The sequence below is a fragment of the Lemur catta genome, chromosome 6, assembly GCF_020740605.2.
Source record: "Lemur catta isolate mLemCat1 chromosome 6, mLemCat1.pri, whole genome shotgun sequence".
Classification (NCBI taxonomy): domain Eukaryota; kingdom Metazoa; phylum Chordata; class Mammalia; order Primates; family Lemuridae; genus Lemur; species Lemur catta.
Genome location: NC_059133.1, coordinates 10,336,259 through 10,360,720, shown reverse-complemented (window position 1 = coordinate 10,360,720; position 24,462 = coordinate 10,336,259). Strand labels below are relative to the sequence as shown.

Genomic DNA, 24,462 nt, shown 5'->3' with positions numbered 1-24,462 from the left:
GGACCGTGGGAGAAGGAACAGGGAGGGCCTTCATTTAGGGTGAGGGTCAGGCAAGGCCTCACTAAACAGGTGGCCTCCAGGGCAAGGTGCAGAGGAGGCAGGGAAGAGGGCACTCCAGCGGAGGGAGCTCCGTGCACGAAGGCCCTGAGGGGCAGACATCCTGGAGCATTCTAGAAGTGGAAAGGAGGCCAGTGAGGAGGGGAGAGGCTTGGGAGAGGAAGCTGGGAAAGCCTGCAGGGCCTTGAAGGCTTCGGAGACACGTGACACCCAGGGCGAGTTTGGACTTTGTGCTGAGTGCAGGGTGAAGCTGTGGAAGAGTTTAAGCAGGGAGGGTGTGACCAGGTGGTGGCCCCGTGGAGAGGACGGGCTGGGCATGGGGGTCTGGGGCTAAGGAAAGGACAGCCCTGAGCACCAGGGTAAGGGTAAGACAGGAGCATAAAGCAACCTTCAAACTCTAGTACAACAGAGGTCAGGGGAACCGGGGGCATCCTGGAGGAGGTGGCATTTGTCCTGGGCCTCAGGGATGACAGGCAAGGTGGCCTGGGGAATAGCTTGGGCAAAGGCATGGCAGCGAGGGAGGGAGAGTTGGGTTTGATGGGCCAGAGGATGAGAAGCGACTCCCCAAGGTCACAAGGCCCCTTGGTGGCTGAGTCAGCAGTGGAGCCCCACCTCTGATGCAGCGGGGCTTCTGAAACCCAACCGAGGCTTGGCACCAGGGCCGGGCATCGAGGAAGTGGGCTTCTGCAAACCTGGCACCCGAGGGTGGGCACTTCCTCAATTGCTGCGCAGCTGGGAGGGAGGAAAGAGGAAGTTCGGGCCACAGGCTAGACACAGGCCGGGGGAGGAGCCTTCCTAGAGTGGAGACAGCAGGGGTGACCCTTCCTAAAGGCAGCGCCTGGGGACTCCCAGGACCACGGGCTGAGACGCCACGCAGGGCAGGGTGGCTGGAGGAAGTGAGAGGTGAACTCAGCCTGGGCCTGGCTGGGCAAGACCCTCCTCCACCTGCGCCCCTGGACACTGCCCGCCATGGCCCTGGCCCAGCAGCTGCGGGCCGAGAGGTGAGTGCCGGGGCGTTGGCCCCCCTGGGCCCCTCACTGCCCCTGGCAGGCCTTGGGGCCAGGGCTGGCCCTTCTTGCAGCCCCTTATGGACATGAGAGGCTGGGGTTGAGTCAGAACCCAAATACTCAGAAATGCAGACTCTTAGAAGTGCTTTAAGGAAACTTTGAGTTGCGGCTCACCACCCCCAGGCACAGATGAGAACAGCAAGGCTCAAGGAGGGGGAGTGACTGGCCCAGGGTCACACAACAAGTGGGCGAGTGGGCGGCAGTGTCTGGACGGGAATGCAGGTGTCCTGGGTCCCAGGCTGGGGCTCTTTGCTCCGCATTGTGGTTGGTAACAGCTTCCCATCTTCTGTTCAGACTCAGCCACAGCATCTGCTATGTTCTCCCTGTTTATTCAGGGTTTGGCTCAAGTGCCACCTCCTCCAAGAAGCCTTCCCTGACGGCGCCTACCTCATTACTCTCTGACCCCTTGCCCTGTTTCGTTTTATGCACAGTTCTCATGTTACTGGCATATTATTTACTCATATATTTTTATTTTTATTTATCCTTGGCACCCCCATTAGGATCGAGCTCCGTGAGGGTTTTTGTCTGTTGTCATCACTGCTGTATCCCTGGGATCTGGAACAGCACCAGTATAGACCAAGTGCTTAATAAATGTGGCTGAATGAATTAATGAATGGATCTTTGAGCTGGAAAATGTCCTAGATTCCTCTAGTCCAACCCCGCCATTGCACAGATGGGGAAACTGAGGCCTAGGGAAGATAAAGGACTCACTCGGGGTCATGTGGAGTGACTGCAAGGCTGGGGCTTGGAATGCAGCCTCCACGGGGCCCAGCCTCTGTCTCAGCAAGCACGTTCTGAATGTTCCCTCGGCAGTCAGATCTGTGCTCTGGGCTGTGGGGACCCCGGGGACACTGAGCATGGCTCCCGCCCCCTGGATTGGAATAGCAGGTGACATCTGGAGGTGGATGTCCCTGTCCTCTGTGTGGAGGCCAGCAGAGACGGGTCAGGCTGGTTTGGGCCTAAGTGGGCAGCAAAGGGCTGGGTGGGGGCCTGGGGCCGGAACTGGAACCTGGGGTGGAATTTCCAGAGGTCCAAGGTCGAGTGCAGGCTTGCGGGCGGGGAGGAGCAACAGAGGCAGACGGGTCAGAATGGCCTTCGTGAGCCCCAGATCGTGGTGCTGGCTGGGAGAGGTTGTCCAGCCAGACTCCTCCTTCCCGCAAGTTCTCATGTGAGACCAGCCTGACGTACAAAGGCTTATCCTCCAGCAACGGCAGCTGTTCGAGGCTTGGGGCACTTCCTGCTTTTGGGGTAGAGGGTTCAGGAGGTGACGCCAAGGCCGGCCAGCAGGACTGTGGGTTCCCTCCCTCCCACTCCCTTGACCCAAGGAGGGGGATGGGGCCTGTGGGCTCCTGCACTCCCAATGCCCCACTGACAGCAGCCTGGTTCTGCTGGAGGCACAGGGCACAAGGAGAGGGCGCAGGTTCACACAACAGGACTTTCTAGAACCCCAAGACATCCAAGGACAGGAAGGGCTGCTGCAGGGGTGGCAAAGTTGGGTTCCAACAGACATGTTTTGAGCACCTACTGTGCACAAGGTGCCAGGAAACTTGAACTAGCTGCCCTCCAAGGGCCCTTCCAACCCTCGGCCTCCCCTGGTGGAGACCCCAAGTGGGCCTTTCATGAGCAGCGCGAGTGTGTATTGGGCCCAACGTCCCCACCCGCCCGGCCTGGGCGAGGTCTCCGAGGGAGCGGCTACCCCAGGGACTTCAGTTGGGTTTGCTGCAGCCCCGCTGCGTCCCTGTGCAGCAGCCTCCGTGCCACCCCCGCGGGAGCCAGGCCACCCTCGCACTGCCGACCAGGGGCCTCGCTAAACACAGTGGGGGTAGCAGCCATGTGTTGAGCGCCTACTATGTGCCAGGCCCTGTTCTGGGTGCTGGGGACACAGGATGAGCAGAGTCGCTGCCCTCCTGGGGAGTTTAGGGCTGTGCTTGGTACAGATGGGACCTCATGGCCGCTCAAAACCATACTGTCCCCATTTCACAGGGGAGGAGAAGGAGACAGCATGCAGACACGAGTCTTCCCGAGGGAATCTGGCCTCCTCTTTCTAGTGCTGTCCCTGTGCCTTAACCCTCTGCTGATGCCTGCCCTGCTTAGCCCCTTCCTCGGCCCCCCACCCCAGGGCAAGCTCACAGCCCCTCCGCGAGGCACGGTGTTCCCTCGTGCGTGTGCCCTGCCTCTCTCCTGCTCACGTCTCATTTTCCACCCCATGCTCTGTATTCCCGTGTGCTCAGCAGCCCACAGGTCCTCAGATGTTCCCCCTTGCATGGCTACGGGCTTTGCACTTGCCATTCCCCCTGCCTGAAAGGCCTTTCCTACCATGCCGTGGCTGACCATTGCCACTGCCTCTTCCAGGAAGCCCTTCCTGACTGCCCTCAGCCTGAGGGTGCCCTGCTGCCCTCTGACAGTGCCTGAGCCTCATTGTACACATGCCAGCTCCCGTCTCTCCTGCCTGCTGCAATGTGGATTCTCTGAGGGACTACAGTAACGGCCAGGCTCCTGCTGTAGCTCAAACACCATGTGCTATTCCTTTGTAGCACGATGACCATTCAGATTACATAGTCATTGGTTCAGTGTTCAACGCCTCTACTCTGTGAGGTCCAAGAAGCGCATAGGTCCTGATGGGCTTGGAACATGGTCTGTGCTACATAAGGATTTGCTCAAGTTATTAATACTATTATTTCCGATGGGGACCCAGGCTGAGAAGGGCTGGGATTTACCTAGGTCCATGCGCCAAGCTGCCGGGAGCCAGAATGAGGGGCAGTGGAGCAGAGTTCGGAATCAAAATTCTGGAGCTAGACTGCTTGGGTTCAAATCCCAGCTTCCCGACTCACTTGGGCAAGTTAGTTGACTCTCTGAGCCTCAGTTTCCTTGTCTGCACCAAGGCGACCTTGTCTTGGAAGAGTGCCTGGTGCATGGTGTGTACTTGGGAAACAGATAGTTGTAGTTGTCATTACCCAACCTGCCTGACTCCCTGCCCAGGGCCCTACATACCCTCCTGGTTCCTTCCTGCCCCACCCGCCACACTGCAGAGGAAGCCACCCACGAAGTGCACAGCCTCAGGGGAGAAAGTGCAGGAGGAAGCCTCTCCCAAGGGTGTCACCATGCATGTGGGGAAAGTGAGTGGGGACGCGGCCAGCAGCCACCGAGATGCCCTGAGGCTGGGGTGGGGGGATTTCCTCTGCCCGCCCACTGCCACCCCGAGTCACCTCTGCCTGGCAGCTTTCTGAGTTCTGATGCAGCCTGAGGGTCCCAGGTCATTCGGGACCCGCGTGGGCTGGGTCTAGGGTGTGTGGACTCCTGAGGCTTTGGACGCGGCAGTTCCTGCCCTCGCCCTGTTTCCCAATCGCTGCGCTGGAAGAATCATAACTGCTTCTCGTTTCTTCATCTGCCTACAAGTGGCTGGACTCAGTGACCCCTGGCTGCACCCTCTCCCTCGCCTTGGCCGTCTGCTGTCTCCCTCCTTGTCTGTCCCTCTCGGCCCCTCCTCGGCTCCCTCGTGGCTTTCCACTGGGGGTCTGGGTCACAAGCCGAAGGCAGATGGTTCTTACCCCTCCCACTCCCGCTGAGACCCCCACGCTGAGCGCCAGAGCTACACACGAGCTTCCTGCCAGCCATCGACCCGGGTGCCCAGGAGGCCTCTCAAATCAGCATGTCCCAAACCGAGTCCATCAACCCCGCCCCACGCTCCCCATCCTGGGCAGAAGTGTGGATGTCACTCTTGACACTGCCCTTTCTTTCACTCCCACATTCAAACAGGGCCCAATGCCTGCCGGTTGTAACTTGGGAACAACTTGCAAATGGGTAATGTGTCTGCTAGAAATGTATCAGGCTGCAGGGAACAGGGGAACTGATGGTGGCTTAAACAAACAGGGGCTTATTTTTCCCCATAACAAGAAGTCCAGAGGTCGGCCACGGCTGGTTCTGCAGCTCGGTGACTTCAGGACTAGCATCTCAGAGAGTCCTGTGGTCTTCCTCGTGGTTTTGTCTCATGGACACAACATGGCTGCTGCAGATCCAGATGTCAAATGTGCTTTCAAGGCTGCTTCAAGGGAGGAAACTGTACTGCTCCTGTCTATCCCTCAGGATCAGGAAAGCAAATGCTCTGGAGAGGCCCCTGCATCAGGTTTCCTCTCATGTCTCATCGGCCAGAACTCCTAGCTGCAAGGGAGGCTTGGAACAGGAGCAGGATCATCATGCTTGGCTAGACCAACTATGACCTGTCACCTAGGCACACTGACATTCTGAACACCATTGGTGCTTGGTTAGCCAGGAAGAAGCAGGGGACACAGCAAATGCTAACAGTATCTGCCAAGGGTGGTGGCCCTGTGTCTGTCCCTTCCTCCTGTCCCTGCTGTCTGACTCAGGCCCATGTCATCTCTCAGCTGGACCACATCCGGGCCTCCCAGCGGTGCTCTCTCCCCTAAGTCTCTGTCTCTTCCTTCCCCTCCACACGGCTGCCTCGGTCAGCCTCCTAAAGCCAGGATCATTCCGAGTTTTACTTCCCTCCAAAGCCCGGCATGACTCCCTGTTGCCTGTGGAGCTCCTGAGCTGGCCCTTGAGACCCTCCTCAGACCGGCCTCTCCTGCCAGTTCTGTCTCAGCTCACGCCGGGTCCGGGCCCACTCCTCCGGCTATGCTGCTCCCACTGCCCGGAACACCCTGCCCTGTTTCCTGCCTGGCGTGTTGCTGTTGGACCTTCTAGACCCGGCTCACATGTCACCTCCTGTTTGTGGATTTCCCCAGCCTGGGCGTAATCAGCCTTTCTCTCCACGGAGCTCATAGTACTCCGTCCAGGGCGTGTGCTGACTTCACTTACCCCAGAGACCCAGGGCCTAGGACAGGGCCGGGTATGGAGGAGGGGCTTGATGCCTGGTTCCTGGACACATGGACGTTCTTGCACGGTGGTTTGCTGGGCTATAATACGGCTACTGATTCATGGTCCCCAGCGTCAAAGCCTTCGCTGTCAGGGCGTGGCCTGTGTCCGCTGTCTGGGCCTTCCCCGCGTCGGCGACGGGGCCTGGCGCGGGAGGGGTCTGAGCGAGGATGCCAGCTGCACGGCGGTTTGCTCTGTGCCAGGGCACCCGCGGCACACGCCTGGGTGATAACCAGGGTTTCTTTTCCGGCCTCCCACAGCGACTTTGAACAGCTTCCGGATGACGTTGCCATCTCAGCCAACATTGCCGACATCGAGGAGAAGAGGGGCTTCACCAGCCACTTTGTAAGAGGACCCCTGGTCCTTCACCCTCCACCCTCTGGACCTCCACCCAGCTGACCTCTGAACTTTACCCTCTGACCTCTGCACCTCCAACTCTCTCATCTCTGAACTTCTATCCCAGTGGTTCTCAACAGGGCTGATTTTACCCTTCGTTTGGCAACACCCTGAGACATTTTGACTCTTGCATCTTGGGGCAGGGCTGCTGCTGGCACCTGGCAGCAGAGGCCAGGGATGCTGCTACGCGTCACATCGCAGGGCAGCCCCCCACAGAGCCATCCAGCCCCAGCGTAGTACTGAGGCTGGGAAGCCCTGTGCTACCCCTCTGCCCCCTGACCCTTCACCCCTTCCTTTTAGCTTCTGCCTCGGGTCTCTGAGCCCCCGCCCGGCTTCTGTCCTCCTAGGTTTTCGTCATCGAGGTGAAGACGAAGGGGGGCTCCAAGTACCTCATCTACCGCCGCTACCGCCAGTTCTACGCCCTGCAGAGCAAGCTGGAGGAGCGCTTCGGGCCCGAGAGCAAGAGTCCCCTGGCCTGCAGCCTGCCCGTGCTCCCAGGTAGGGCCACAGCCCGCCCAGCTCCTTCAGCTCCACGCGGAGCAGCCCCGAGGGAACATGACACTGTCGCTGCCCCACTGACATTCCTCCCTGTGTGGATGCCGCAGCCGCTCAGTTCTGGCTACCATGGGCTCTTTTCAGGTCTTGTCCCCATACCCTACTCCTTCCTCCGTTAGGTTTCCTTCAACCTTCTATGGTGACAGCGTCTCCCAATCCCCTTCCCACCTTCCTGGCTCCTCTGCCAACTCCGCCACTACTGAGTTTGCCTTCTCTGCTGCTGCTCGGAGGCTGGCATCCTCCGGACAGGCCCCGTCCTCTGTCTTCTCGTTCCGACACTTGCCTGGGCCGGCTGACCCCCCCGGTGTCGCCTTCTTGCTACTAACTCCCACATGTCTAGCTCTAGCCCAGACTCTCCTGCCACCACCCACACCACGGCCGCCTGTCCCATGGACACTGCGGCCAGACAGGCCTCACGCTTGGGTGACTGGCTGCCCCAGTGCCCCTGCCTGAAGGCTCCTGGAGGGGACATCTGTCTCTTAGTCGGTCACCATCAGTTTCCGCTTCCCCCAGGACATTCTGCCTTGCGTTTGAGGAATTGTTCCTTTATCCACTCAACAAATATTTATTCATCTGGGCATGATTCTAAACCCCCGGTTCTTAGCCTTGGTGGCATATTGGAAATTCCTTGAGAGACTGAAAGAATCCCGATTCCTGAGAGCCACCCAGAGGCTCTGATTTCATTGTTCCAGGGTGACTCCTACACAATGAGATTTTGAATGTGCAGCTGGGACTGACAGCCACTGTCCCAGGTGACAGGGATGCGGCCGTGAGCAGAGCAGGCAAAGAATGTTCTCTGGAAGCTAAGAATCCTGTGTGTGTGTGTGTGTGTGTGTGTGTGTAGCAACAGGCAATAAACAAACAAGTAAAACAAGAGAAATATCAGCTGGTGATAGTGTGGCTCAGAGAATGCGAGTTGGATGGTGGGATGGAGCCAGCGTGAGCGCTGCGGTGCGAGAGAAGACGGTGGGGCGGCAGGGAAGGGCCCCGGCCGGGACTCCTAGCCGGCACCGAGGACATCTCTTTGCCTCCTCAGCCAAAGTCTACGTGGGCGTGAAGCAGGAGATCGCAGAGATGAGGATACCCGCCCTCAACGCCTACATGAAGGTATGGGGGGGCCAGGTCCTCTCGGCGCTTGGGAGGGCGTGGGGTGCTGGGGGTGGGTAGCTTGGGCACCACCCCGGGCATGGCTTTGGGCACTGGGCTGGCTCTCCTGCTCCGAAGGCCTGGGGAGAGAGACAGGATGTGTGCTCCGGATTCTGGGGATTGGGACAGGAGCCACAGAGACGGTACAAGGAGCCACACTCTGAACTGACAAATCTCTGCTTAGCACTCCAAGCCCACAGGCGAATGTCTGTGCCAGGCGTTAGGATAAGCAGGGAATTCAATGCTGTGCCTGCCCCTGAGGTACCCACTGCCCAGCAGGAATACTGGCCGGTGGATTATGAAATCACTCGGAGGCATATATATGTCTACATAACTGGGGGGTGGCTGACCAGGCCATGATGGCTCACACAGCACATCTGTGCAAACTGGAGAGGGCTCCCCTCTGGCCAACACACGCCCCTTCCCTGAGCATGGGCTGGGTTGCAGCTGCACTCACAGGTCTTGGCTGGACCCCCTGGAGTATTCCTCAACCTGCAAACTGTCAGCGTCCCTGTGAAATGTGGGCACAGAAGAAGGAGCATCTTAGAGGCAGAGGGCAAGGTGGTCAGGAAAGGACTTCACCAGTCAGAGCCGTCCAGAGAAGGCACAGTGTTCCTCATGAAGTAGTGAGCTCACTGTCGCTGGGGGCAACCTCAGGAAGCTGGTGGGGGAAGCCCTCCTCATAGACCACAGGCATCCTCAGGGCTGAGGAGCACTGAACTAGGAGTCTCTTTAGCCTTGGCTCTAACACTGACTGGCTGGGCGATTTGGGCAAATTGCCCAACCTTTCTAGGCCTTGGTTTTCCCACGTATGAAATGGGACAGTACCCCCTGCCCTCTGGTCTCACGGGAGTGAAGTTGGGACTACTGAGAAAAGGATGTGAAAGTGCTTTGTAAACTGTGAACCTGCTTCCAGACCTGAGAACTCTTGACTCGAACTCTTGACTCGTAACAGAGGCAGGGAGCGGGAGAGGGCAGAGGAGGCGGGAGGAGGGAGGAGGGAGCAGGTGGCTGCAGCATCTGGGCTCTGAGCAGGGAGGAGGAGGGAGGGGAACGCGCACCGGAGGCATCTCCCCTCAAGGGGGCGCTGCGACAGCTGCTCCTGGAGGCTGAGGCTCCACCCTCCACCCTCTGGGCTAGAAGAGAGGCCTGGGCTCCCCAGGAGGGAGGGAGGAAGACAAGGTGGGAAGAGAGGCTGGGCAGCTGGGGCTCTTCACTCCACACCTGGCCTTCGCAGCCAGCAGCCCAGAGGACCCCATCGTCTCTGCCTACTTAGGCCCGATCAGGTTCCTAGAAGCCTGAGGTCAGTGCAGGAATCTCTGCTATGGCAACCCCATCCTGTGCTTGTACACCTTCAGACACGGGGAGCTCACTACCACTCTGCCATGACCTAGGCTGCGTGTGCCATTGTTGGGCAGCTATGAGAAAAGCCCGATTTTCTGTAACTTCTACTCGCTCCTGAAGAATATGAATCACGTGATAATGACAACTGCGAAGTGGTTGCGAAGTGCTCGGGCTGACAACCCAGAGGCTGTTGACACATGTCTATGGATAAATGAATAGTCTGATATAATCCCCTCAATAACTTGTGAGGTAGATACTATCATCCCTACTTACAGCTAAGGAAGTGGAGGCACAGAGAGGTGAAGTCACTCAGTGTCACAGAGCAGTTAGGTAGGAGGGATGGGAATTGAACTCACATCTCTGTGACTCCAGGGTTTGAGCTCCTACCCTCTGTGCTATGTTATAATAAAAACAACAGCAACAATGATAATATCGAACTTAGATGGCCACTGGCTATGTGCCTCGTGCTGTTCTAAGTGTTGTGCATTTATTTACTTATTTAATTTCCACACAAGCCCATGAGGGAGGTGCTGTTATTATCATCCCCATTTTATTAATGAGCAGCCAGAGCCACATTTGCCCAGAGTTACCCAGCTGGTGCGTGGCGGAGCTGGGATTCGATCCCAGGAGCACCTGGCTCCTTAAACACCGGCCAGGCTGCCTCCTGCCCCTCCCCATATGACAGCCTTTTCCGGGCTCTCCATCCCCGGCCCCTCCCTGTCCTGCTGCCTCCACGGGACCCTCTGTAGCACCCAGAGCCAACCCCAGAGTCCTGGAGCTCATGCAGCATGGAGCTCGGTGGGGACGCTGCCAGGCTCTGGGTGCATGTGTCCTCCCAGCTTCAGGGGCCTTGCATGGTGGTGGGTGTCACCAGCTCAGGATGGAACGAGAAGATTAGAGCTTGAGTCCTGACCCCACCACTTCTATCTCTGCCCCTAGACCAGCCACTTTCCCTCTCCAAACCTCAGTTTCCCCAACTGTGACATGAGATAAAGTACCAGGAAGCATTCTTTAGGCTGTAATGCCACCAACTGTCATTAATTTGGGTTACTTTGGGAGCCCTCCCCCACACCATGTCTCACCTTGAGCTAAGGGGCAGGCTTCACAGCAGATGGCTCTGGGTGCCCCAGCTCTGTCACTTGCTAGGCTGTGTGGTCTTGGGCAGGTCCCTTCACCTCTCTCATCCTAACTCACAGGTTACTGTGAGATGTGGCAAGGACACACACACGGTACCCAGTGCAGTGCCTGGCACAATCACCGCCAGGTTATGTTACCTGTCATCATTATTGCTGTTTCTGGAGAACTTTAGGGCTTTTCCAAATGGACTCCTCTGATGCCCATGGTCCCTCCTGACCTTGGGCCCAGGAGCAAAGCTTGTGAAATGTTACCTTCAGCCTGCTGAAGTTTTTTTTTTTTTTAATTTACGTATTTCTGTTCTCAGGCATCAGGCTTAGGATGCGTTACTAGAGAGAGGAGGCCCGATGCCAGGGGCAGGGCTGGGCGTCCAGGTCTCCTGCTGACGCTGCCCGCCCTGCGCCCTCTCCCGCACAGGGCCTCCTCAGCCTGCCCGTCTGGGTGCTGATGGACGAGGACGTCAGGATCTTCTTTTACCAGTCGCCCTACGACTCGGAGCAGGTGCCCCAGGCGCTCCGCCGGCTCCGCCCACGCACCCGGAAAGTGTAAGTGGCTGTCCCCTGCACCAGAGCCCTGAGTCCTGGGCCCCTGCTGGCAAGTCATCTCTTCCCGCCCCCCGGAAGGAGAGAAGGACTCAGATCAGTGCATCCCCGGACACTCCGGGATGGTTTGGTTTGTTAGGTGGGTCTGGGAAGTCAGGCTTTGGGCCTGGAGGGACACCCGGTGTGTGTTTTGATGTGATAGGGAGGGCTGGAGGACGGGGACTGGGACGTTGACCCTGGAGGGTTTGGTGCCACAGCAACCACTGCGGACGGCCCAAGAGCTCTGGGTGCCTGGAAAGAGTGAGGGCAGAGAGGAGGGAAGAGCCACTGAATCCTCACACGGGTGTCTCCCCCCTGGCTTGCTGCAGTTCTCTGGGGCTGGCTGTGGCTCTGGTTGCACCACATCGGCCTCCACAGGACGCTGCTTCTCCTTTATTCCAAAGACCCCAGCCTCCCTCCCAGCCCCCTCCTAAGCTAAAATCCATCACCAAAAATCCAAGCCACTGAAATTGTGCTGCACTTCCAAAGTTGGGGTTGCTGCTACCAAGAATCCCAGGAAAAGCAGGACAGAGCCCCTGAGCCCTGCCCTCCCCCAGCTCCTCCCTTCCCTCCCTCCAGCCAATATCTCCAGGTGTCCGGGCAGCTCCCCTGTGCACCTGGGTGGGTGCAGTCTGAATTCCAGCTGTGCCACATGGCAGCCAGGGGCCCTGAAGCAGGATACATCACCTCCCTAAGCCTCAGTTTCCTCAGCTGAAAACACAGAATAACAATTACATCAGAGGTTGGAAGTAGGGAGCAGAAGCGAGAGCAAAGGCGAAAGGTTTGTCAAGTTAAGGGCACTGAGCAAACGTGCGTCCTCTTCCCACGTGTTCACCGAGCCTCAGCCCTCCTGGTCCACAGAGAGCAAGGAGCATCTCTGGGATGAAGAGACTCAGAGACCCACTTGGTCGCGATGGATTATTTTTTTTTTGATGAGCAGCTGAATTCGATTTGCTAGGATTAATAAAAAAATAAAATATTCAAAAACAAAAAAGAGCAAAGAGTGATCCCACCTCCGGGGCGGATGTGAGAGTTCAGGGCCCAGTGTGCTGGCGCAGGAGAGCACCCGTAGCTGCGTTTGAACACCCTCCCCTCTCCCGCCTCTCTCCACCCCTGGCGAGGGTCTCCTCTGGGTGCAGATCCAGGGAGCTGGGCCCAGAGAGAATCTCAAGTCTTCTCTCTCCACAGCAAGAGCGTGTCCCCGCAAGGCGCTGGCTTTGACCGCTTGGCAGCTCCGCGAGCAGAGGTACCCCACCACGCCAGGCCCTCCCCCTCAGCAGCCTTGCTCCACCTGTCTGCCACCAAGCCCCTCCTGCTGGGCACCGCTGTGTCCCCGGGGTGGTGCTGGGCACTGGAGGAAGTAAGGGCTGCAGCCCCAGCCTCTGACACGGGGACCCCCCCACAGCTCAGGGGAGGGAACGTGACCGGCGTGGAGAGGCTAAGGGGAACCCACGGCTCGGCCAGCTCGCCCTGGCCGCCTCTGGGCCGGCCCTGCCTTGGAGACTGAAGTGGTAGGGAGGACTCAGACAAGGCCCTGCCTTTGAGGAGCTCACAGCCCCTCGAGGACACATTTACATTCGGGCGTCTTAAAGTCAGCCTGGCAGAGAGCAGCTGGGAGGCCTGGAGCCCACAGGAGGCCTGGGGCTGGGGAGGTGCTTGGTCGGTCCTTCCCCTGTGTGCTCATCCCGCCATTCTGGAGGCAGGGAGACCTGGGTGCGGGCTCCAACTGCTCCACTAACAAATAGGCTGGCCTTAGACAAGCCACTCATCTGCCGTGAGCCTCAGTTTCCTCATCTGTAAAATGGGACTCCAAAGTAGGTAAGGAACGTCAGTATGTTTCCTCCCTCCCTCCTTACCCTGCCCTTCTCCTCAGGCCATGTTTGACTTCACTGGGAACAGCAAACTGGAGCTGAGTTTCAAAGCTGGAGACATGATCTTCCTTCTCAGTCGGATCAACAAAGACTGGCTGGAGGTGAGTTTGGAGGCAAGGCTGCAGGTCAGGGTGGGGATGAGGGTGGAGGTGAGTTTGGAGGTGAGGGTGGAGGTGAGTTTGGAGGTGAGTTTGAGTTTGGAGGTGAGGGTGAAGGTGAGTTTGGAGGTGAGAGTGGAGGTGAGTCTGGAGGTGAGTTTGAGTTTGGAGGTGAGGTTGGAGGTGAGGGTGGAGGTGAGGTTGGAGGTGAGTTTGAGTGTGGAGGTGAGGTTGGAGGTGAGTTTGGAGGTGAAGTTGGAGGTGAGTTTGAGTGTGGAGGTGAGTTTGGAGGTGAGGGTGGAGGTGAGGTTGGAGGTGAGGTTGGAGCTGAGGGTGGAGGTGAGTTTGGAGGTGAGGGTGGAGGTGAGCTAGCTTTAGGTGTGGTGGGGGGCAGAGACTGAGGAGGGGTCCGGGAAGAGATGGTATCTGAGGATGATACTGAAGATGTGGGAAGGTGGGGAAGCCTGTGGGAACACAGACACTGGGGAGACAGGTGTGTGGCAGGAGCAGAACATTCTGGAGCCCATGCACCTGCCTTTGGTTCTGACCCCGACAAATGGGTTGCTTCTGACAAATAAGTTAACCTACTGAGTGTAGTTTCTCGGTCTGAAACAGGGTTTCTCTGCAGTGGCACTACTGACACTTGGGGCCAGATAACTCCCTGTGGTGGGGCTGTCCTGGGCACCGCGGGGTGTTTAGCATCCTCCCTGGGCTCTCCACTGGATGCCAGTCGCACCCTCAGTCGCAGCAATCACGCAGGTCTCCAGACATCATCTGCTTGTGGGGTGCAAACTCACCCCGGTTGAGAACCACTGGTCAGTCATACAGGATAACGTCACTTACTTTGGAGGCAGCAGTAAGAGATCATAATGAAGAGTGTGAGCTCTCGAGAGTGCCTGTCTCAGTCGCTTCCTAGCACTATTTTTATTTTTTTTTGAGACAAAGTCTTACTCTGTCGCCTGGGCTAGAGTGCTATGGAGTCAGCCTAGCTCACAGCAACCTCAAACTCCCGGGCTCAAGCAATCCTACTGCCTCAGCCTCTGGAGTAGCTGGGACTACAGGCATGCGCCACCATGCCCGGCTAATTTTTTCTATTTTTAGTAGAGACGGGGTCTCGCTCTTGCTCAGGCTGGTCTTGAACTCCTGCCCTCAAGCCATCCTCCCGCCCCAGCCTCCCACAGTGCTAGGATTACAGGAGTGAGCCACAGCACCCAGCCCCTAGCGCTATTTTTAAACAGCTTTGTGGCCTGTTGGAAACTTGCTCAATCCCACAGTTTCCTTTTCTGTAAATATTTCTTCATCGGGTTCCTGGAAGGGTAGAGGGGATGGAAGACGTGCCGGGCTTGTGCACGGAGAGCCCGGATGCACGGAGCCTGGCTGGGCGCAAGGGTGCTTGGGAGACTTAAGTGAGCCTCAAAGCCTGTGCCTGTCCCAGCCACTGCTTTGTCCCGGCATGGCCCACAGAAGGGCTCCATGCTGACCCAGGGAGCAGAGATAGGAAATCACCGCGCGGAGGCTCCAGGCTGGCCCAGCCTTTGCTTTGGGTCTCCTGTTATTCAGATTCTGTGCTCCTGCCAAGGTTGGGGGGTGTCTGATGGAGATTTTGGGACAGGGTCAGAGGCAGGGCCAGCCCAGGGGTCTTGGGACCATCGAGGGTCAAGTTGGGTCCCTGGTGTCCATGGGCTGGAGAGGAGTACGTGGTGACTGGTCTAGCTGATTAGCAGCTTCGATTTTACCCGAATGCTGGAGCTCTGTCTCGCGAACGCAACAGCTCTTACAGCCGCCTGACAGCTGTCTCTGGGTCACACTCCAGAAACAGGAAACATTTGCTGCCTTCCTGTTTTCTGGAAAGTCCTGCCTGTCAGTGTGCTGGCCGGTCTCTGGCCAGTCTCTGGCCTCAGGTGGGAGGAGGGGCAGGGGAGCAGGAAGGAGACCATGCTGAACCTCGGTTTGTATGTCTGTGAAATGGCACGTCAATAATCCACCTTGCAGAGGGTCACTGCGAAGATTAGGAGAACCCGCGTGCAAAGCCCAGGCAGCGGCTGGGAGACAGGCCTGGGCTGGGGGAATAGCGTTCTGGCTGCTTGGTCTAGAGCAGGGTCTCGGTGGTATCTGCGGAACGAATGAATGAATGGGGCTCACCCGCAGGCCCTTCCCCACCCCTCATCCTCTCCCTGCCCTGTTCTGCTTTCCCGCTTAACACCTACGCCACCAGCTCACCACAGAGGTCACCGTTTACAGGCACCACCCGTCATCCTCCATTGCGATGGGCACTCCACGAGGACAAGGACTTGGATCTATATTGAGAGTCCAGCGCCTGCCACAGAGCTGGTGCTCAGGAAGTCTTTGTCGAATGAATGCGTGAATGAATGAGTGAGGTGAAAGCAGCTGTCCAGATCGTGAGCTGTTCTAAAAGCAAAATAGAAGGCTTCTTAAGGTGGAGGGCCGGGTGGGCTTCCTCCCTCGTTCTCCTCCCTCTAGATGAGGTCAAGGGCGCTCAGACCTCACTGCCTTTCCCGTCATCATAAAGGGGCCGGTGGCCCCAAAGCGCAGCCCTGTTGCCTCTCCCCTTGCCCACCGGCATCCTTCCCTTCCTCCCCAGGGCACCGTCCGGGGGGCCACGGGCATCTTCCCACTTTCCTTCGTGAAGATCCTCAAGGACTTCCCTGAGGAAGACGACCCCACCAACTGGCTGCGCTGCTACTACTACGAAGACACCATCAGCACCATCAAGTTTGTGGCCTGCTGGGGGGAGGGGCCTGCCACCCTTCCTGCCATCCCTACCTCCACAGTCCCCCACTCCACATGCCCACGTGTCCCTCCCCAGCTCCAAAGCCCGCAGTGGCTCCCACTGCCTTCCGGATAAGTGACTGTCCAGGTCCAGCCCGGCCTGGCCGGCCTCGCTCATGCCCCCCTTTCCAGCCTGCGGCCCCTCACCCTGGCCTGTTGCCCCTTTAGGGACATCGCCGTGGAGGAAGACCTCAGCAGCACTCCACTGTTCAAAGACCTGCTGGAGCTCATGAGGTGAGGGGCTGCGGGGGAGGCAGAGACCCTGCAGGAAGAAGGGCCAAATGTTGGTGGCGAGCTGCTCGGTGCTTTGCACCACGGCCCAGCCCTGCAGGTCGGGTGTCATCTCCCCAAGTTGGAGACCAGCCGGGAGCTGCAGAGGGGTAAAGGGGCCTTAGCTGAGGCCACACGGTTCACGAGTCTAGACCTAGACCCGCAGCTACAGCCTAAGTCTCTCTGGCTAGAAGCCTTGGACTTGGACCCTCCACCATTGGGGAGCTCACTACCTCCCAAGGCCCACGTGGTCGTTGGACAGTTATCTTACAGCATGGTGACAGCATTGTCGCATGTCTAACTATGGAAGTCATACCTACTCATTACAAAAAAAGAAGTATCAGTAATCATGTCACAAAGATGTAAAGAAGTGAAATCACCTCATACTTTTACTCATCTCATTCTTTGATGTACATTCAGATTGCTTCAGTATACACACCACACATACACACACACACACACACACACACACACACACACACATACTACGTTGGTGACGTGGAACCTTCTGTGGCTGCACCCTAATTACTGCAGCCATGACCTTTTGTTAGGATTTCTTCCACTTGTTTACTGCTGTAAACAATGTTGTTATGCCCATCTTGGTTCACCTATTGGATGACTTGTCTGATTATTTCCTTGTGACAATTTTCAAGAAGTGGAACTTTGGGATCAAAGTGTTTGCAAACCTGTTAGGTTTCTGGCCCATTTCATCAAATTCCCTGTAGAAAGTTCAGATCAAGGTTGACACTTGCCAGCCCGGTGGGAGAGTACCCATTGGCAACACCGCACAGAGTTCCATCCGACCAAGTTCTCCCCAACAGCCTCACGCAGGTATCTCTCCCGGGCTTTCCTGTGCCCTGCTCTGTGCCCCGCCAAGCCCAGCCTCTTCCTCACGACACGCATTTATGCACAAGACATTCCGGGCTAATTTATTGTGAAAGTCCCTTCTCTCCTTTGGGCCTCAGTTTCCCCATCTGTACAATGGGAGGTGGGACTACTTGGGAGAAGGGCCTGTGTCAGGCTCTGACCTGACCTTTTCTGATGCTTCAATCCAGGCTGTGACACTCTCCCTGCCCGGGGTTTTCTCCTCGGGCCCTTGATCAGCCCTGACCTTTCCCACGCAGGCGGGAGTTCCAGAGGGAGGACATCGTCCTGAACTACCGGGACGCTGAGGGGGACCTGGTCCGGCTGCTCTCGGATGAGGATGTGGGGGTCATGGTGAAGCAGGCTCGAGGTCTCCCCTCCCAGAAGCGCCTGTTCCCCTGGAAGCTGCACATCACCCAGACGGACAACTACAGGGTCTACAACACAGCGCCCTGAGCTGACGGTGTCCCTGGGGCAGTGAGGGGACACCTGGCAAAGAGCCTCAAGAAGGCGACCAGGACGGGAAAGCTGGGAGGATGGCGCAGACTTCTGGCTCCAAGGCTGACGGACCTGCTGGGCTTGGCTCAAGCTCGTTTGTTTCTTTTCTTCACCTCTGAATTAAATAAACCATTTTATGTGGGGAAAATGGGATCTTTTTGCAGGAAGAGAAAAGAGGGAGTAAAATACCGTCTAATGAGCAGCAACTGGGGGCCATTTATATCTGGCGGGGGCCCTGGCTCCGGGCCACCGGCCCAGCCACCCCATGTCCCCGCCCTGTCCCTGTGTGTGAAGCCCAGGGGAAGCCCAGCCCTGCTGCCCACTTCAGTCTGCCCCTCTCGCTCCCTTTTCCTGGGATTGGCACCTGCTCCTGGTACCCTCTGGGGTCACACCGATGCCAAGTTCTCTGCTGAGTGGGGAGGGTTGGGGGCCCTCCTCGGCCCTCCTGTTCCTGCTGCTCTGCAGGGGGCAGGGGGAGACGTGGGGTTCGGGGCTGGTTGTGGCCACTGTACGCAGGGGAGACAGGGGAGGACTCTGGTCCCATGGGGAGGAGGGGGAAGCAGCACGATGGGATCCTCCTCCATGAGCTGAAGCTCCTTCCATCCCAAGCCTTCCAAAACCACACGGGTGTCTCCTCCAGAAGCATGGTGTGGGGACCTTGACGGACCCTCTCCCCAGTGAGACAACTGTTTAACTGATAAAAAAAAAAAATACTTAATATCAACTAGTTAAAGTCTCTGGAAATTGTCCTAAGGGCGTATAGTAAGTGGAGAAACATTTATTCAAGAAGACCAGCAAATCCCACGAAGAACAGTGACTGTGGCATTCGAGCCACCACATGCCCCCCCTGCCCAGCTCCATGTGACAGAAACTCCACTCCAGACTCTCCACTCTGGGGGGGTGCAGCCGAGAAAATGGGGCTCCCTCATCCCTCAGCTGCTGCCTTTCTGCAGTCTCAGCCCAGTGGGGCGGGCGCTGGTGTCTCTGTCTCACGACCTGTGCTGCAGAAGCACTGTGCCACGCCATCACGCCGGGGGGACTGAGTTTCCTGGGGTCGCTGTAACAAAGCGCCACAAAATGGAGAAAACAACAGAAATGTCTTGTTGCACAGTTCTGGGTGTCGGGAGTCGGAAATCAGGGTGTCCGCGGGCTCTGCTCCCTGCGGGGAAACCCTTCCTTGCTTCTGCCCAGCTGCTGGTGGCCTGTCGGCAATCGGTGGTGCTCCCCTACTGTGACTGGGTCACTTTGTCTCCACGTGGCATCCTCCCTGTGTGTCCTTACCCCATCTTCCCTCTGTGCACGTCTGTCTCTGTGTCCAAATTCCCCCCGTAACAAGGACACCGGCCATGTTGGATGAGAGCCCACTCTACTGACCTCATTTTGACTCGATTACCTCTAAAAGACCCTACTTCCAAATAAGGTCACACTCTGGAGTCCGAGGGATTAGGACTTCAGCTTGTCATTTTTGACCTGAACATATCAGTCCGACCCCTTGCACTCCCTTTACCCACTTGGCTCCCACCACAGGACATATTCTTCACCGCAGGCGCAGCAGGCCAGGGGTGCTGGACCCCGGTTCCCTTGCAGGCCGGAGGTTCCCCGCTGTGAGGGGCAGCCTGAGATCAAGGGATACCCCCCAGGGCCCACTCCCAGAGCAGGACGTCACTCCAGGAGCAGTGCGCCGATTGCCCTGCCCGCTCCGGTGCAGTGGTGCGGGGGCTCTGTCCTGGGAGACAGGCAGGCTCATGGAGGGAGAATTCCACAGCTTTTCCTGAAAGGACTGACTTTATTTGGAAAGAAGCCTGGAGAAGGTGTCATAAGTAATGAAAATCCTGGTGGTCAGCAATTTAGAGGGGCTGGTAAAAATCCCTGCGGCAGGAAGCGAAACGTAGAGCCCGGGATCCGACAGAGAACTGCAGGAGAGGCAGCCAGGACAGCGCTGCTGGGGGCACGGCCATCCCGAGGACTGGGAAGACTGTGCCGCGTGCGGCTGCGCCCGCCCAGGGAAATCAGGCTGGAGAGGGAGGCAGACTGCACATCCTTCCCCAACCACACAGGCCCGGCACCAAAACACACAGCCGACTCAGGGGCTTCAGCGTAACCTCTGCCGAACAACTCTGACCCCGAGGGGATGCTCAGGAAGCCAGGCTTACAAATACAATCACATTTGTTTCCTGGAGTTCCAGGAGGCTGGTGTGTGCCCAAGGCTGACTGCGCTCAGGAGTGACTGGAGAAAGAGACTGAGCTATTAGTTCCTGACCGAACTTGGGGCAAAATTGAAAACACCTGAACTATGAAAGCTGTTCCCACGCTGCACACATAGCCGAAGGTAAAGGGTGACACTCTAACCCGTGAAGGGGGCTTGACTTTTCACCAAGTGGCTTATGCAGCCGCAACTTGTGTCCTGACCATATTCTCCAAGGAACTGTCCTGCAGCCTAAACTCTGGCTAGGACATGCTCTTCAAGGAATCACGACCTTCACAAGAGGTAGAGGGGTTCTCCAGTGACCCTCTCGCTACCCACCTCACAAACAAAACCATGATCAGAGCTGGGGCCAGAACCCAGAGCAGCTGGCGTGTTGTTCTGGAAGGCGGGGCAGTCCGGAATGCAGAGCCCTGGGAGGCAGGAGCTGGGGGGTCTGGTCCAGGGGCTCCTGTGCTAGGCCAGACCCTGGGGTGAGAGCAGAGATGATTCTGAGAAAGTGGCATCTTTAGTTGCAAACAGAAGCAGAAGAAAATCCCCTCTCGCGCAAAGTGTCCCTAGTTTGGGCTGACTGGAGTCGCCCAGATTAATATGAAGCAAAAGGCTCATAGTCAAAGATCAGCAAGTCTCTGTGAGTGAGAACAGACAGAGACAACAGATTAGAGCCCTGGGGACTACAGATAATTGAAGTAGGTGATAAAACTAGTTACAGAAATAAAGAGTGAAATCATGAAGATGAAAAAGCAAAAGAGAAAGACCAGGCAAATTTTCAGATTTGCAAAGGTAAGATATGTATACATATACATATACATATATATATAAAATTCAAAGGATAAGTTGGAAAAATGAGGCCAAATTTATCAATAATTCTGATGCTATAAACATATATGGACTCAATGCACCAACTAAAAGATTGTCAAATTAGATTTAAAAAAACCGAAATCCACATAAGTATCAAATTACACAAGAGACACACATAAAATAAAAGAACATGGAAACGTTGAAAGTATAAGTATTGAAAAAGATATTCCTGAAAACTACTAACCAAAGACAGCTGAGACATCTATAGAGATTCACAATCTACTTCTGTGTAAACTTGGCACCAAAACTCATTTGGTGGCCACCCCGGACCCCAAAGTGAACAGCTCTGGTTACCAGCCACGCAGGCCTCTGCCATCCCCCCATATTTTGTGGCTTCAGACAAGATGATTTTTTACTTTATGTGTAACTGAATTAAGAAAATGTCAAAATCAGAAGTGAAAAGCTTTTGCTGATAACAGGGCTGTTGAAATTGCATCAGTGGGTTTGCTCAGACGCTACCTGCTAGAAACCTTGGCACCAACCCACGGGCAGTGGGAAGGAACCCTCTGCAGAAAGGCTGATGAGGGCCACCAACTGGTCACACCCTGGGGACTGCTCTTGTTGCGTCAAGGGCTGCAGGTACACGTGGGATACATTTGGAAGTAACTGGAAAAAGCCACCATCTACCATTCTTGTAAGGTGCTTCCAACTTACTGTACATGAATATGCAAATCAGACAGCCTGGGTAACCAGACAAATGTTTCCGTACTGATTAATAACCACTTCCTACCAATGGAACAAACTCATCACAGGATCCTGGGCTGGGAAAAAACAATTGCTTGATGTTATCGTTCCTGGAGAACTGCTATTCACACCCCTTTCCTGGAACGTCCTGTGAAAAGCAGTGTTTCAGCTTTTGTTTTCTGCCAGTGGGATATGCGTATTATGGTCTGTGTATAAAGAATTTTAGAGGAGGGGTAAACTTTTTTCAGACCATATGCTTGATACTGGAGGGGCCAAGGGAAAACTTCCCCTCCAGCCTCTGAAGGTTCACTGAAAATCAACTGACAAAAGGCATACAAATTTGTTAACATGCACAGGAGAATTGCAGAGTGATTACCCTGCCCACATGCATTGGGGTACAGATGGTTACATACCCTTCTTCTTAGGACAAAGTGGGATGGGGAAGTGTGGATGATTTTAGGAGGTAGTAAATGATATTTAGGGGAATTCTATGGAGTTGAAGAACATACAATGGCCTGGGACAAAGTCTGTTGGGCCCACAAGGAAGACGACTGTGACAAAATTCTGTCCACGTATGTTGGCAGACTTCAGTCTCTTCCTGCAATGTGAGTTCAGTTAATGAAACTTAGGGAAGGGACCACAGGTAATTGTTTTCTTCTTTGGTGGGACCGGACTCTAGGCAGATAAGGGAACTTGGGAGAACAATTCCATCCTGTGTGTTGGAAGAGATAGAGTATTGAGGGATGGGGTGGGGTGGGTGGGTCAGAGAGACCTGGCGGCTTCTTCTGCAGTTCAGCATGTCAAAGCACCATCTTTTAGGGTTTTGGTTTCTGAGCCCCAACACTACAATCACAGAGCCCAAGACTCTGTGACTATCCAAAGGAGTCCAGTCTCGAGAATGTCACTTACGCTATCGCCAATGTTTGGAATGATGCCGATAAACCAACACTAACAAATGCTTGACACAGACTCTGACTATGATGATGTTTGCAAACAAACCTGCCCGTAAAGGCTTTGAAGAACTTTTTCGTGACCAATGAGAAGATGATGACATCAAACTTCATTCTTGCACAAAAAGTTTATCAGCCAAAAGTGTAATTAAGTTAGAGGAGTGAATGTCAAAGAAATGTTGAAACACTGTGATTCATCTATTGTCTATTGTTTGCGTGCTGGGGAAATTGCTGAGAAATACAGATGAAGTTGACAGGTAATCATGACAGTGAGGATGACACAAGGAACACGGATGAAACATCCCCATTGAAAATACGGTGAATATTTGTGATTTGTTAATTACTGGCCTTGAACAATTCGCAATTAATGGTGAGCAGGAGATAACGGAAAACTACTCAATTAGAAACAGATTTCTTGGGTAGGAATCTAAGTCCATGGGCTACGACCCTGGAGGAGCCATTGAAAAAGCAAATCGCCTGCAGTGCACGTCTGCACCTGAGGACCCTGCTGCTGCTCTATCTTTTCCGATGTCCAACAGGGCATCCTCAGATTCGGATAATTCAAGGAGGGTTTACAAAGATGTAGGCAGCATGTCGGAAAACCACAGCTCTAGCCCAATATCCCAGAGATGGGACCTTGGGCCTGGGCCCAGAGGAATAAAGAGAGGGAGTGTTTACAAAACCCAGAAGGAGAGGGTTGTGTAGAGAAAGCCACTTTGAGAGGACCCGTGACCTCCAGCTGGTGGGTGTGACCAACCCAAGGGAACCCTGCAGGGGACCAGAGCAATGACTACTTCCTCCTCCTCTCCTTCCTCAAGGTAGGGGCTTCCGGCTGCCAGACCTAACTGGTCGCCTGGGACTAAGCTGACGTCCCCCACGCAGGTTAGCTTCCTAGGGCAAGGGGACAGGGCAGGGAGAGCATGGAGCCGACGTGAATGGAGAAATGAAGGTGTCTGAGCACCATTTCACCCTCAGCATCCACTTCTCTCCTTTATCCAAGTGAAAATTTCGTGTTCAGGAATTCCCATCAGCTACAATGGCATTGTAGGGTCGTATCAATACAGATATAAACCTGAAACCTAAAACGTTAGCCACTACAGGTACTCTTCATGTACAGCAGGCAGAGGGGCAATGAATTAAACAACATGGACATAGTTGCTACAGTCTCCACATCCACAGCTGGTCACAGGTCCAAAGTGGTCATTCAAGCTACCTTCTCTCACTTTATATCTCACTTTATATCATGTTCCCTAATTCTCTGCTAGAACGTTGGCCACACACGAGTCTTTACTCCTCATTCCTATGGGATCTGAGCTCTTGCTAGTCGTTTTTATCAGATTGCCTCACTGTTCCATTGACCAGGACTATGGGGTAAGACAACACTAAGAGGCACCCCCACGAATCACTGTAGCTCCAGACAGTTCTCCCTGCTTCCTTTGTGTAGCAGCAACCCGACTTCCTCCTGGTAACGGGGATCAATCCCTCCAGCGGTACAGGGACCGTTTTCTCCACCCATTGCCTCAGTGGCACAAGGAGTTTCAAATGGCTCTAATTTTTTAAATGGCCCTTTGCCATATTCCACAAGTGTTTGATATGTCTCATTATCATTCAAGCGTAAGTATTCCTTAAATTCAATTATGATTATCTTCTTTGAGATATCAGTTATTTAGAAGTGTGTTTTAAAATTTCTACATGTGTAAGGATTTTTAAAAACATTTTTAATTGCCAAATATAACAATACAGAAAGTACATAAAAAGAAAAATAGCTGGAAATGAACAAGCTAAGCTTCCGAGGTCAGAGGTTTAAAAAAAGAAAAGGGACAATAGAATTAGATCAGGGAGAGAAGGAAGGAACAACAAAGGGAAGCACAGGACTCCACATCAACAATGATAAAAAAATACGATAGAAAGATCGACAAGGTCAAATGTGGGTTCTTTGGAAAGACTCTGGAAAAACCAATGAGGGTAAAAAGAAAGAAGAAAAAAAATAGTATTAGAAATGAAAAAGTGGGCCGGGCGCGGTGGCTCACGCCTGTAATCCTAGCTCTCTGGGAGGCTGAGACGGGTGGATAGTTTGAGCTCAGGAGTTCGAGACCAGCCTTAGCAATAGTGAGACCCCGTCTCTACTAAAAAAATAGCAAGAAATTAGCTGGACAACTAAAAATATATATATAAAATTAGCCGGGGATGGTGGTGCATGTCTGTAGTCCCAGCTACTTGG

At 55.1% G+C, this 24,462-nt stretch overlaps 1 protein-coding gene across 2 annotated transcripts; it reads left to right on the top strand.

The window, feature by feature from the left end:
- Nucleotides 1-822: 822 nt before the first annotated feature.
- Nucleotides 823-17,696, top strand: NCF4 (neutrophil cytosolic factor 4). 2 transcript variants are annotated; one of them, XM_045552963.1, is made up of 10 exons: nt 823-1,058; nt 6,257-6,341; nt 6,740-6,890; nt 7,984-8,054; nt 10,989-11,116; nt 12,341-12,398; nt 13,026-13,124; nt 15,724-15,854; nt 16,080-16,145; nt 17,237-17,313. In XM_045552963.1, the coding sequence occupies exons 1-10, from the start codon at nt 1,027-1,029 to the stop codon at nt 17,241-17,243; spliced, it is 828 nt and encodes a 275-aa protein (XP_045408919.1). In that variant the 5' UTR covers nt 823-1,026; the 3' UTR covers nt 17,244-17,313. The 2 variants fall into 2 exon arrangements, with proteins under 2 accessions (XP_045408919.1, XP_045408918.1); XM_045552962.1 differs by having other exon boundaries at nt 829-1,058; nt 17,306-17,696.
- The last annotated feature ends 6,766 nt before the right edge of the window (nt 17,697-24,462 follow it).

Bases quoted from the DNA above. Each gene is read 5' to 3' on its own strand.
- NCF4 (XM_045552962.1), top strand. From the start codon at position 1,027: ATGGCCCTGGCCCAGCAGCTGCGGGCCGAGAG. The intron at 1,059-6,256 runs GTGAGTGCCGGG...GGCCTCCCACAG, and splicing joins CAGCAGCTGCGGGCCGAGAG to CGACTTTGAACAGCTTCCGG. The intron at 13,125-15,723 runs GTGAGTTTGGAG...CTTCCTCCCCAG, and splicing joins TCAACAAAGACTGGCTGGAG to GGCACCGTCCGGGGGGCCAC.